General features: G+C 56.4%; 1 protein-coding gene across 3 annotated transcripts in view; it reads right to left on the bottom strand.

The window, feature by feature from the left end:
- CCDC88C (coiled-coil domain containing 88C) overlaps positions 1-14,106 on the bottom strand; it is a gene marked incomplete at both ends in the record, with an annotated part of 111,260 nt that overhangs the window by 48,051 nt on the left and 49,103 nt on the right. The window contains 7 exons of one of the 3 annotated variants that reach the window (XM_081099746.1): positions 630-776; positions 5,407-5,565; positions 5,899-5,980; positions 6,679-6,863; positions 7,289-7,429; positions 9,792-9,875; positions 10,659-10,717. In XM_081099746.1, the coding sequence (XP_080955872.1) occupies positions 630-776; positions 5,407-5,565; positions 5,899-5,980; positions 6,679-6,863; positions 7,289-7,429; positions 9,792-9,875; positions 10,659-10,717 (857 nt within the window). Of the gene's footprint in view, positions 1-629; positions 777-5,406; positions 5,566-5,886; positions 6,047-6,678; positions 6,864-7,288; positions 7,430-9,791; positions 9,876-10,658; positions 10,718-14,106 lie in introns of all 3 variants that reach the window. The other 2 variants (XM_081099747.1, XM_081099748.1) reach the window with 2 other exon arrangements.

Raw genomic sequence — 14,106 nt, 5'->3', positions numbered from 1 at the left:
GGCAAACTGTGGCTCGTGAGCCACATGTGGCTCTTTGGCCCCTTGAGTGTGGCTCTTCCTAAGCCTTAGGAGTACCCTAATTAAGTTAATAACAATGTACCTACCTATATAGTTTAAGTTTAAAAAATTTGGCTCTCAAGAGAAATTTCAATCATTGTACTGTTGATATTTGCTCTGTTGACTAATGAGTTTGCCGACCACTGGCCTAGGTGAAGACGACACCCGATGTCTCTGAGTGGTGTCTAAACAAAGTGGCGTACAGCACAGGGCTTTAAAGCAAGTGATATGATAACGGGCAGCTCTGCAGCCCCTTAGCAGGCCTCATATGTCCTGGAAAGACTGCAGGAACTCCCAAATCACAGCTCAACCCACACCACAAATGCCCTTTTTTGCAAAAGACGCCCATGCACAACCATCCTTACAGAAAAGCAACACAACAGTCAGGCCCTATCTGTTTTGAGGGCCTTAAGTGGTGTCCACTCAGGCTGGCGAGCTTTGCAAGCAACTCTCCGCAGTTAGCGGGTCACGGCGTCGGCAGAAACACCGACCCAGTAGCAGGAAGTCAGAGAGGGCACAACATGCACCTGAAATTGCCCCGATCTGTCGTACACATGCTGACAACGTCATACCAATTCCAGGTCGTGCAGCTTCGATTTCAGCTGCAGGTTCTCTTTCTCCAGCTCGTACAGTTTATCGACCCGGGCCCGAGCCGCCGTCAGCTGCTCCTCCAGAATGGACTTGGTGTCAATCAAAGTGAAGTTATCTTCTCTCAGCTCCTGGTCAGCAAACACATACACGAGAACCATCAGACCCAGGCCCCCGGGTCCTGAGGACCGCGTTCTTCAGGCATCTGGACCCAAACCTGCACCTCAGGGTGACACGCTGCCGCGGACGTTCTGTCTCCGCTTGTGAGCACCTGCCCCTTCTCCATTAGGCCAGGCCCGATGCACGTTCTCTATGGAAAAACTCTCTGAATCAAGACACTGTTTCAATTTGGGAAGGGAACACCTCTTCAGCGTCTACCTCCTGCCAGGCCTGGTGTTGGAGCGTCTGACATGTACAGCCTCGTCTATTGGACAAGTGCGCCTGCTGACAGGTATGGGGCTTTGCTCAACAAGGAAGGGGTGGGCCTAAGAGTCTGTCCCATATTCCAGGGCCGAGTCCAGGCCTCGCAATTCCACAGTCACTCCTCTGATCTGGGTCCTGGAAATAAATGGCTATGGGTGAGCTATTGTTCAATACCCAGTTCCTATTTGAACATTTCACTCACGTCCTCTTGGCAAACCAACAGCTCTCGGCTGTTTCCTGGAAATGAGAGCTAAGGCACAACAAACAATACTATGGGCCTCTGGGTGTCAGGCACATGCTGGGTGTGGGACGCCATGGCTGGGCCCTCGCAGGCCCCGTCATGGAAGGAGTCTGCTGGACTTACTCCTGTCCCAGGGCCCAGCACACACGGGGGAGCCGTTCAGCTCTTTCCCCTCATCTCCGCTCTCGCCCAGGAGCCTCCCAGAACCACTCGGTGTCTTAGGGGGCTGAGTCTCCCCCAGGTGCCTTCAGTCTGGGGACACATAAACGGGATGTGACCGTTTCTCTCGGCGGGCAGTTTCCCAAGGCTGGCCCCACTCATGGGTTCTAACGACTGGGAGTGGGCGGTAGCTGCTGCTTTTCCATCTCGTGTTCATTTTCCCCACAGGGCCCAGAACCCAAGATTCGTGGTAGGAGGGAAACCGTGGACCTCCCATCAGTGGACACAGATCTGATCAAAGCCTGGCAGTGGGCAGGGTTCGCTCAGACTCTGGAGTCACCTGGGCACCGTCTCTCCGCCCATCCCCAGCCCTGCACTAGGTGCCCTCTGTCCTTGCACATTCACTCTTCACAACAGCCCCGAGGGGGAGGCAGGCACAGTCCCTTCCTACACACGAAGAGGCTGCTGTGGGTCAATGAAGGAATGAGCCCCAAGCCATAAAGCCAGCGAGGGGGTGAAGCTGGGGCCTGAACTCAGCTGGAGAGGTCCAGACCTGTGTTCTCTTACGGAGCCCCAGGGTGGGGGTGGGGGGGAGAGGGAGAGGGAGCGGCTCAGACTACTCTCAACGATGGGAGCTGGAGCCCATGGAGGGGCACAAGCAGGAGGGAGACCCGGCCCTCCCTCTGCGGCCGCGGCCCCAGCATTCTCACCTTGTGTTCCAGCCAGTCTACCCACCAGTGCTCATCTCTATCACCACACGCTCAGGCCCTGAGCTCCCAGAGCACAGCCTGCCCTTCAGCCTACGACCAGCTCCTACTCAGCCTTCAGAACCCAGCGGGGGTTGCCCCCTCTGAGGAGTGCTTGCCACTCCACTCTGTCCCACCCGGTGAGTCAGATGCTCGGGCTCCCCCGGTGCCCACTCTGAGGCAACACTGAGCTGGCCTGTCCCCCTCCCGCAGGCTCGTCCCGCAGGGCAGGACTACTCCCTTTCTGCTCTCGTGGGCCTCCCAGAAGTGTTCAGTGACACTTGACAGCTGAGTCACGCCATGAGGGGGAATCAGAGGTGGCAAGTGAGTTGGGCCCCGCAAGGCTTGGAGACAAGCAGGGATGGACAAGTGTCCAGAAGCGGAATACAGCGTGGAACAAAGTGACTTACAGCTACTATTCAAATACGTTTCCATTTCCTGGTGGCATCAACCTTCGCCGTGTATTAGGCGCCACAAATATCTAAACTTGCTTTGCACACCCTGCCACCTCAGAAGTGAGAGACCAGACCGCAAGAAGTTGTGCCAGGGTCCTAGAGCTGGCAAAGGGCTTGGCCCAGACAAGGGAGGAGCCACACCCCTGCAGCTGCCCACAGCCAGCCTGCCCCGCCGAGGGCCTGGCCCCAACTGAACCGGAGGCTATTTAGAGGCTAGACACAGCCCAGCGAACAGCTGAGGGGCCACGTTTAGGACGTCACAGGCCAGGCCTGACGGCTGGTCCCCCAGTGGAGGGGAACCGTCCTCGGCTCTCTGACCCGCTGCCCATCACACCCGAAGCGTCACCATTTGGAAGGAGACAAAACCTCGTGACTTTTCCCCCTCCTTCTCCCCAGATTTCAAGTGTTTTCATTGCTGGGAGATGGGTTTGTCCTTGTGTGGTGACCACCAAGTGCCTTGTGTGCGCCAGGCCCCAGGCATGCAGTCGCTTAAGACCCTGTCCCTCCCCTCGGGGGCTCGAGGGGCACACAGGGAATCGGGCCGAGCAGGGCTGACCGGGGCCTGCGCACAGTCTGCGGGGCTGGTGGGGCCACCGGGATCTAAGGACGCGAGTGCAGCACCGTCCTCACTGCTCCCTGGGCCCTGGCACATGGGCCCCGAGAACAGTGTGACTCACCCTCTGCCTGGCCTGGGCTCCATGAACCACACGCTTTCTCTTGTAACTCATTAAACTAATGCAACATTTAAGACATGACTAATATTTTCTTTTGTTTTTGTTGCTATTCCTCACAGCCTGGCAGCGGGGAGGGTTTGCTCAGACTCTGGAGTTACCTGGGCACCGTCTCTCTGCCCATCCCCGGCCCTGCACTAGGTGCCCTCTGTCCTGGCACATTAACTCTTCACAGCAGCCCCGAGGGGGAGGCAGGCACAGTCCCTTCCTACACACGAAGAGGCTGCTGCCGTGGGTCAATGAAGGAATGAGCCCCAAGCCACAGTGAGGGGGTGAAGCTGGGGCCTGAACTCAGCTGGAGGGCTCCAGACCTGTGTTCTCTTACGGAGCCCCAGGGTGGGGGGGTGGGGGGTGGGGAGAGGGAGCGGCTCAGACTACTCTCAACGATGGGAGCTGGAGCCCATGGAGGGGCACAAGCAGGAAGGAGGGTATTTTCCCATTGATTTTTTATTTAAGGAGAGTGGAAGAGAGAGGGAAAGACAGAAACATCGATGTGAGAGGAACACATCAATTGGTTGCCTCCTGCAGACCAGGGCCCGGGCTGGGGCGGAGCCTGCAACAGAGGTACAGGCCCTTGACTGAAACAAACCCGGAACACCCTTTGGTCCGCAGGCCGATGCTCTATCCACTGACCCAAACCGGCCAGGCCTAAGGCATTACCAACTTGACAGCAAAATTATTAATCGTTGTGAAAAACACTGCCGTGTCATCCAGACGCATGAAAGCTGAGAATACAGAAGAGGAGTTCCCGTGCGAAACCTTCCAGAAGCCCGGAAGCTCCCGGCGCAGGGCTTGGGCCCCACAGGCCTTCGGTCGCCGTGTCTGTGTGACTGAGCAAGGCAGCCTGCAAGGGCCCCGAAACGCACCCCCATCCACGGGGCAGTTCCAGGGTGAGGTGTGGGGGCTGCGTCCGGTCCTGGTGTGCAGGAGGGCTGCAGAGGCAGAGGTCTGGGGGAGCCTGTACATGACTGTCTGGGACCCTCCCACCTGTGCCACCAGGACCTGTCTGTGCCGTGTACCAGGACCTGTCTGTGCTGCAGATTGATGCCTCTCATCACCAGCAGGGCCAGCGGACCATTCCCAGGACAAAGCGGAAAGCGGCCTCCCACCTCCACCCGCCCAGCCTTGGCACAGCATCCATGGCGCCTTCTCCACAGGGGGGCAGGGCGAGTGTGTCACCCACATTCCAGGGGAAAGACCCGCCCTGAGTGGGTCGGAGGTACAAACAGCCATCTCCCACCTGCCGCCACGCGGCCCAGGGGCCTCAGGGCCCGTCCGCAGCAGGAGAGCACATTGAGGTCCCCGGCCAAACAGCCTGCCCCATGCACACCTGCCGGCCACCAGCTGGGCAGGGGGGGAGCCTGTGACCCCAGACTGTGCTCAGCCCCTCACAGGCTTCCCGGCAGGCAATGGGGATGATTTCTTACCATCCAACAGGCCCCCCAGGATGAGCTGGCACCCCGATTTCACCCAGCTCCCTCAAACTGCCTCTGACCCCTGGGATCTGCGAAGGGGGCAAAATTCCCAAACCCTCGGAAGAGAGGGGTCCGCACCCACTGTTGACCTGAAGCAGTCGGGGTGAGTGGCCAAAGCACCAGAATCCCTGCCTCAGCCCTGACACCCTCCCCGGAATGGACCCGTAACCTCGGGATCCGAGGAGGCTGTGCCACTGAGAGCTTAACATCGGACTTGCCCATATACCAGGCATTTTACCTCTTTCATTGTAGAAACCTCATGAACTAGCACAGTTATCTCTGTTTTATAGACGAGGAAACAGTCTGGGCAAGATTTAGCCACAGAAATTACAAGAGTCTTAATAAAGGTCATCACTATGGCATGAAGTAGGAGAAGGAAAAATCCCAAAAGAACCAGGGCCCTTCAACCATATTCCCAACCTTATTCCTGCCACTCACAGAGGGAGGCCCAGGGTCGTGCAGACAGGCCTGGTGCAAGGGCAGCTGGGGAGGCATCGCGGCTCCTCCCCCTCCTGCAGGACAGAAGCTCACCTCCATGCGGGCCTTGTAGAAGTCCGCGTCCTTCAGCTTCTCCCGGAAGCGCATCAGCTCCATCTCCAGCCTCTCCACGCGGCTCCCCTTCTCCCGCAGGGAGTCCAGCTCGTCGAGGTAGGCGCGGGCGGACCGGGCGCTGGCAGCCAGCTGGATGTTCTGGGAGGTGGGCAAAGGCAGGGGACCTGGCTCAGGGCACCCTCGGGGCTGGGGAGAAAGGGGCCACGTCCCTGCAGCCCCAGGAGAAGCCAGGCCCTGGCGGCCGAGCGGCTCCATGTGCAGGCCCCCGCGGGGGCCCCACACGCTGTCACTGAAACATGTCATCCCCACAGCAACTCTCACGACAACTGGCTCTCAGGCAGCGTTGCTCTGAGCGGGAAGGAAACAGGCCTTTGTTGGAAGGTCCCGCGGTTACATTCCTGGACCTCGGGCCATGGTTACTGGGCGTCCTGGCCCCTCGCCCCCTCCACACACAACAGGCTTCCCACTCACCTCCTGCTTGACTTTCTGCAGCTCCAGCACCAGCTGATCCACCTCATGCCTGGTGTCCGCCAGCTGCTCTGTCTTCTCCTCCCTGGAAGCACCCGGAAAGCCCATCACCCTGGGAGACCCCAGCGGGAAAGGAAAGGGGACCTGGCTTCTGGGCGTGAGGAGGGAGTCTCATGTGGGGCTTGCGAATCGCTCCCGACTCCAATGTCTTTTTTAAGTTTTCAATGCCTGCTCTCGGACTACACCCGCCAGACAGCGAGCTTCCCTCTGAGGGTGCGGGACAGGGAAGGAGACCCCAGGAGCCACTGCGCCCCTCCCCAGCCAGGCAGGCGGCGAGGCCCACTGGCGGGCAGGTGAAGGCGGGCAGCTCCCGAGATGACGGGCAAGGTGACATCACAGCTGCAGGAAGGAGGGAACAGGCTCGCCACGCAGGCGAGACACATCCTCCCTCCAGCCAAGAACACACACACCAGTGTGCGGCCATTCAACCCCCACCCTGGGCCTGAGGGTGAACACAGGCTGCTGCTCCGTCTGTAATGTCTGGACTGGCAGGAGCCCTGAAGGCCCAGCAGAACCCCTCCTGGGCAGGCCCCGGGGGGGCGGGGGGCAGGGGGCGGGCAGAAAGTGGACTAGCCACAGGGCCCGAGCTCGGAGCAGAGCCTGCACTCTGGGGCGCTCGTGAGCTGCCCCGTTTGCTGCATCGCATGGCAGTGAACCAGGCGTGAGAAATGTGTTGGTGACACACGGCTCAGGAGCAGAGAGAACGGGTCACCGGGGACTCACAGCTCCTGCCGGACGCGGCGCAGCCTGGCCTTGGTGTCCGCCAGCTCCACGGCCAGGTGCTGCTTGTCCTCGCTGGAGAGGCTGCTGGTCGGGCTGGGCGTGGACTCGGCGCTGGAGGACTTGAGGGGGCTGGGCGGCTGCTGCGCCTGGAGGTAGTCCCGCTCCTGAGTCAGGTCCACGATCAGCTACGGCGGGCAGAGAGGGCTCTCACTGGCGTGCTCCTGTGCCTGGCACAGTGCCCGCCCTAGGACTCGGAGAAAAGGACCAGAACACGGAAGCAAAGGAGATGTCCGTCGATACTGCAAGACCAGGAGGGAAGCAGGAGGAAGGTGGCGCATGTTTTTAAAAAGCGAGGGTATGTTAGTGAGACCAAAAGGGGCGTGTGAATGGAGCAGGGCCCCCACCCCAACGTCGATCCTCACACAGGTGTCTGGGAGGTGCCTGTGCCCATGTCCTGCCCCATGGAAACTGGACCACGAGAGAAAGAGAGGCTTGAGAGGAAGAGTCAGGAGGAGGAGCGCGGCCCGTAACTCGGCCCCGGGCCCAAGCCCTGCCCTGACCTGCCCCCCTCACCCCCCCGGGGCTGCTGGGCCACCCGCTGCAAACCCACCTCCCTGCACTCGTCTCGATCGTCTATGAGCCTCCGGAGGTGGAAGACCATGTTCCGCGAGAGGGCCTCCAGCTCCTCCAGGGCCACGTCCGGGACCTCCAGCCACTGCAGGTCAAACACGTTCTCCCGGTTGTGCGTCACCTGAGGGCACACACGGTCAGGGGCTGCAGAGGCCGGGCAGGGAGCAGCTGGGGGGTCCCCGAGAGCACCGCCCCAGGCCCAGCCTCGGGGGCCCAGGCGACTCCGCCACAGATGACCCATCTCACTGACATGAACCCTCAGCCACCAAGTTTCCGTGGCGGGCGGGGGGCTCCTTAGCAAGTGCAGCCACTCGCTCTGCCGCCGAGTTCTTCACGCACACAAACCACTGCGCTGCCCCTGGTTCAGGGCGGACGCTTACTGTCATACCACAAGCGCCCCCTACAGTGCAGTCGCTCCCCAAGCTGTCCTCTGAGGTTTTCAGTGGAGCACCATCCATCACACAAAGGAGGGAGGCCTGGGGAGTGGGCGTGGGCGGGCGAGGAGAGGAATAGCGCCTTCCTCCTTAGAATCTAACTCGAGGATGGCAAAATATTAAAACGCTTATGTCCGAATGTTGGGTACGTAACAATCTTGATATTTTTCGGGGAAATATTTCATAATAATTTCCAGGTAAGCCGGTATCTCCTCCCCGCAGGCCGCGCAGGCCCACCTGGCTGTCCCCTTTCCACCAGATCCTCACCAGGCAGCCTCTCCACCGACTGCCCACCTGCCCTTCTCACCCTGACCCCCCAGACCAGCCAGAGGCGGCAGAAGGTCTGTTCCGGTCCCCGTCTTCTCCGTGTGGGAAGATGAGGATGAGTGCATTCGGGCCTCAAAAGGGGAACACATACGGGAATCTACTCAGTGAGGTGCACCAAAAAGGTTCTTCCATTGTCCCGAGAAGTAAATGGAGGTAGAAAATAACTTAAAAGACAAACAACAACAACAAACACCCCACAAGAAAACAGGGCCTTTCGCATTCTCAAGTGACACCCATGTCCTTACCTCTCCCCGCCTCTCAAAGGGAAAGTCGGGTTTGGCAGATCTCGGAGGATCAGGAGAAATCCCAGCCCCTGGTACCAGGCACCCTAAAGGCCCGGTTCCGGGGCTCAGGCTGGCTCAAGGCCTGCTCCATTCCCATGCTTGGGAAAGGCCTCTGATGTCTGGAAAGGGGATCCTGGGACACAACCCCAGCGGCACATCGGTCCCACGAGCAGCTTATTAAAGGCTCCTGTTTCCCGCCCCCCGCCCCCCCCCCCCATGCTGCCTCCGTGGGCCTCCTGTGGGGCTGAGTCCCTGAGTGTTTTCTGAAGCCCAGTCCCCACAGCCAGCCCTGAATGTGTAATCACTCGGGACTCCGCTGGCTGCATCCCACCCCCCTTTCATTGTAAATATCCTACTGGCTGAGCAGGGAAGGCAGCGAGTGGCAAAGACCTAGTCCCCAGACACATACATTTTCAAAACACGTGGTGGACACACAAGGAAAATTAAAAGGCAGAACGGTTCTCAGGCCATCAGGTGGCCACTCACCGCTGCGAATGGCTAAGGGCATTTACGACGATGCTCATTTCCCCGCGACTGCGACAAGCCCGCTCCCACCTCTGGCTCCAGCGCCGACTCAGAGCCCATCACCCCATGGTGCCTGGGGGCTGGGGACCCGTCAGCCTGTCCCCGGTGCCGGCCTGGGGAGCTGTGTGCAGCTGTCCCTGCCAGTCACACACCTGCTCCTAAGTGCTCCTGCTCATGTCTTTTTCATGCCTTCATCTCATCTGTCCAAAGAGACTGAAGGCTGAACCACTTCTCCCGAGATAATTAAAACATACAGTATAGGCTTCTTCTGGAGGGAGGCGGGGAGGATGTCAGGGAAATACACTTCCAGATCGGTGCTGCCCCCACAGGCCCGGTTTCCAGGGAAACCACTTCTGATGTGACCACCTTGCCAAGCTCCATGGCAGAGGGACTGTCCTTGGTGCAGAGCCCTCCGACCCCACCCCAGGGGCCGAGTCGACAGCGACAGCCCTTCTAGGACTTGGTAGTTTCTCACTTCCCAAGGGGTGGCCGCCATTTCTCTGCCATGTCCCTGCAGAAACGGAGAACCTTTCTCCCTGATGATCAACCGTGTGAGGCAGGGCGACATGTGCCAGGATATATTTTCAGGGCCTGTAAATCACGTTCTGAGTCCAAACCACTTGACAGCACTTAAAAATAGTCCGAGTCCATATTAGGCAAGAAGAGGAGGCAAAAGAAGACTTGATTGAGGTATTTTTAAAAAAAATTTTCAAATTTTTACCCCCATTTTCTTGTAGCTTGCTGATGACTACCTTTCCAAACAGGTTCAATATTTCTGTGGTATCTGAACCCTAAAATCAGTAAAATCGCTAATGGGTGATGGAGTCTTTCAACGTTTCCTGGGTGGAGAGTCCTGGCTGACACGGGAGTGGGGGTCCACAGCCGAGCCCCACAAAGCCAGCCACACACCTACCTCCTGGATATGGGCCACGATCCCGGCCTGGGTCTCGATGTCCAGCTGTTTGATTCTGTCGATAAACTCCTCTTTCCTCTCGCACTGCGGGGAAACGCGTGTTAATGGAGGCATTTTGCGAGTGAGGCAACCTGAGCCCGCCACAGCCACAGAAAGGTTCCAAGCGACCTGCCCACCAGCCCCTGGCTTCCTCCTCTGTAACCAAGAATTTGTCCTCCCCACCGCCCCTTAGACTGAGGTTTCTCTAGATCACAAGTGCTCCGATCACCTACGTCAGAGTCACCTGGGGTGCTTGTTCTTAAAAAGCCCCGTCCGGCTGAAGACATGGGGGATGAAACACAGCAATCTGCACGCTAACCAAGCTCCGGTGATTCTTAAACAAGGAAAGATCAAGCACCCCTGCTTTCAGCCAGATGGCGACAAACGTTGCCTTCAAAGGGCTGGATGGTGAAAACATCTCAGCGTCCGCGGGCCATTTAGTCTCAGCCTGCCTGGTGCTGTGCGAGCAGAGCAGCCGGAGACAGAACAGGAAGGACCCAGTGGGGCTGTTCCCTCAAACGTTTATTTCCCGAGACGGGCGGGTCAGATGCGGCCCCAGGCTGTGTGTGGCTCCTGCTCTTCGCTCTAGGTGTCCCTATACTGGGGAAGACTTGCTGAGGCACCCTGGGCTGAGGAATCTCCACCTGCTTCTTGCCAAAGGTGCCCTGGTATAGAATCGGCTGCCACCTACTGAGTGTTCCCTTCGCTCAGGAAGCTGGGACGTGTCAGCTTCCCTCCGACCTCACTCACTAAGGGGGAGTCTATCCCCACAAACCCACACACAAGACGGCTACGGCCAGGCCCCCTCCACCCTTGCCCATGCCATACCTGGACGGCACAGCCCAGCACCAGCAACAGCACCTTCTTAATTTCCTCCATACTCTTCCCTAAATCAAAAGAGCAACAGACTGAATTAGACTCATCTGTTCACAGTACCTCACCAGCGGCACACCAGCGTGCTGTAGAGATGCTAAAAACAAAGATCGTTTCTGCCCCGGTGATTTCGACCTGGGTGGACACACGCCATCTGTTTCCTACATATGGGCTTGTATATTATTTAAGCCAAATGGGAATTCTGTACATAACTATTCGTGGTCCTTTTCCACTCGAATATATCATGAGTATCTTCCCATGATGCTCCACGCACTTCAACATCAGCACCTCTTCTTAGTGTGTGTGGGAAGCCAAGCCCAATGGCAGAGAGGCGAATCCGCAGGAAACACTGCGTCGGCTCTAAGATGAGGCTGCACACAACGCTCCCTTTTCCTCGTGTAACGTTTCAGACGGACAATCCCCGGGATTCACCCCCCAGCTTCATGTTATCAACATCCTGCACATCTACCCCACCCCTCACCTCCCCGTAATCCAGTATCGATGTTCGGCTGAAGTATCCCAAAGAAAACCCCGACAACATGTACGTGTCACTTGTGATGGTCTCATACTTCCTGCGTACAAAGGCCACAAACTCACTCCACCAATCCCCTCCCAGAGGCTCCGTTTCTCAGTGCTTTAATCTAAGGCAGTGGTTCTCAACCTTGGCTGCACATTAGAATCACCTGGGAATCTTTTTAAAATCCTGATTTCTGGGCCCCACCCCGTAACAAAGAAACAGAATTTCCGGAGGATGAGGCCCAGACATCAGGATTTTAAAAAGATTCCCAGGTGACACTAATGTGCAGCCAAGGTTGAGAACCACTGGTCTAAGTGATGCTAAACAACACCTTAGTGGCCAGTGTTTTTAGAATAGAGAAGAGCGGCTCTGACCGGTGTGGCTCAGTGGATAGAGCGTCGGCCTGCGGACGGAAGGGTCCCGGGTTCGATTCCCGGTCAAGGGCATGTACCTTGGCTGCGGGCACATCCCCAGTAGGAGATGTGCAGGAGGCGGCTGATCGATGTTTCTCTCTCATCGATGTTTCTATCTCTCTGTCCCTCTCCCTTCCTCTCTGTAAAAAAATCAATAAAATATATTTTAAAAAAAAAGAATAGAGAAGAGCGGACACAGAAGGCAGAGTTCATACGGGAAATCTTTATGAATTCTGTTCACAGCAGAGGAAGACCGCACTGAAAGTGGGAACAAGCACTGCACAGGCGCACTGCTGACAGGAAGAGGATAAACAAGGAGGAGACCAGAAACCCTGCACGCACACCACACACGCACGTACAGGAGCTCGAAGTTCCAGTCCGAGGCTGCTCAGTGAAAGAGCAGAGGGTTCCGCGCCCTTGGCACCCTGCAGTTACACACAGTGACAGCCATGAGCCACTCACTCACTCACTCATTCATTCATTCATTTATTCACTCACTCACTCACTCATTCATTCATTCACTCATTCATTCATTCACTCACTCATTCATTCATTCATTCACACCCAGCAGGCATCAAGGCAAGCCTAAATCTGATCCAGCGCACCATCAGAAAAATATGGAATTCCTGTTTGCTGAGTTTTATAACAGAGGAAGGAACACGGTTTTCTAGGTGGAGAGTCAATTTTAGAAAAATCTTCATTCCGGGGGAGCAGCGCTGTGCTTGTTCTCACTAGGCCGAGTGAATAAAAACGTGCTGATCACAAGTGCACCCTGTGACTTTCATCCCTACACGATTCCTACGAAACATATAAAAAAAGAGAGAAAGAAGGAGCAGCACAAGTTCCCTCGTTTCTCACGGAAGGCTGACACCCAATTTCTCAACAGAATTTCAGGAATAAGAAGAACTGCTATTTTCATCAATCTACCAGATTGTGGGTTTTGAATAGTTTCAAAACATACATACGACTCTCTCCTGGGTCCCTGCCAATGAGACTGGCTCAGTGACACAGTGAAGCAGTCAAAGGAGAAACAAACGCACACACAGCTCCCTTCCAGGCACCCATGTGCTCTGGCCGCTGGGAGCTTTGTCGTAATCAACACAGTCCTCTGCGTTCAGACCAAGAAAATCAACAGTGAGCAAAATCTGAAAAAATGTCGAGGGAACCTGGAAGGAGGACGGGAGTCTGCAGTGAGAGTCAGGCAAGGCTTCTTAAAGGAAATGGCCTCTGAGCTGGGACCCAAAGTGAAGAGGTTAGGAGGTAGGTGAGCGAGAGCGTGCCAGGCACGGGAACAGCCCATGCAAAGGCCCAGAGGTAAGAGAACATGGTGTTTGTCCAATTATAAATGCTCTGTGGCCCTAACCGGTTTGGCTCAGCGGATAGAGCGTTGGCCTGCGGTCTAAAGGGTCCCAGGTTCGATTCTGGTCAAGGGCATGTACCTTGGTTGTGGGCACATCCCCAGTAGGGGGTGTGCAGGAGGCAGCTGATCGATGTTTCTCACTCTCTATCCCTCTCCCTTCCTCTCTGTAAAAAAATCAATAAAGTACGTTAAATAAATAAATAAATAAGCGCTCTGTGGTTAAGCTTGCTTACTAGAGTTGGTTTTTAGAGTGAGAAATGGGGGGCAGGGTATGAAGCAACGTGGATTTCGGTGCTGAATGAGTCACAGTGGGTGGGGGAAGGTTAGGCAACATCAGGCACCCTCCACATCATCTACCCACAACCTCACAACTCGGGGAATCCCACGACTGCCTGAGCTACCGGCTGAATCTAAGAAAAACCTTACTTCCTCTACTACCTGCTTCCTGGAGTGTTGACACAGAGAAACTCACCCCGTCTTTCTGAGCAGAAATGGAATGCTGATCTAAGCTGCACAGAGGCTACAGATGTCTGCAGCATTCAGCTCCCACAGAAGGGAAACCACCTGTTAGCACGCGTGCTGTGCTGCAAGGCGGACAATTAAGCCACACCAACCTGTAAAGCAGTGGTTCTCAACCTTCTGGCCCTTTAAATACAGTTCCTCATGTTGTGACCCAACCATAAAATTATTTTTGTTGCTACTTCATCACTGTAATGTTGCTACTGTTATGAAGCGTAATGTAAATATCTGATAGGCAGGATGGTCTTAGGCGACCCCTGTGAATGGGTCGTTCGACCGCCAAAGGGGTTGCGACCCATAGGTTGAGAACCGCTGCTATAAAATGTGCAGGTTGGGTCAGATCAGCGCTGGACAATTCCCTGACTTCCTCATCTCCAGTCCGTGGCAGACATGGCCGACCACACCACTTTCTCACTGAGCCTGGCCTGAAGCCACTGGGTCCTGAACACAGCGCTCTCGGCCACTGCCAATCGCGTGGAACAAAACCGAGCTTCGGGGCCAGGTCCACGATCCCTAGCGGCCCCCCTTTTTGGTTCTACTCTTCGATTCTCTCAGATGCAGACTTTTGCATGTTCTCACTTCCTGGTCTCTGGG

This window comes from Myotis nattereri, assembly GCF_964212035.1.
Source record: "Myotis nattereri genome assembly, chromosome: 1".
Classification (NCBI taxonomy): domain Eukaryota; kingdom Metazoa; phylum Chordata; class Mammalia; order Chiroptera; family Vespertilionidae; genus Myotis; species Myotis nattereri.
This window is presented reverse-complemented; position numbering and strand designations above follow the sequence as displayed.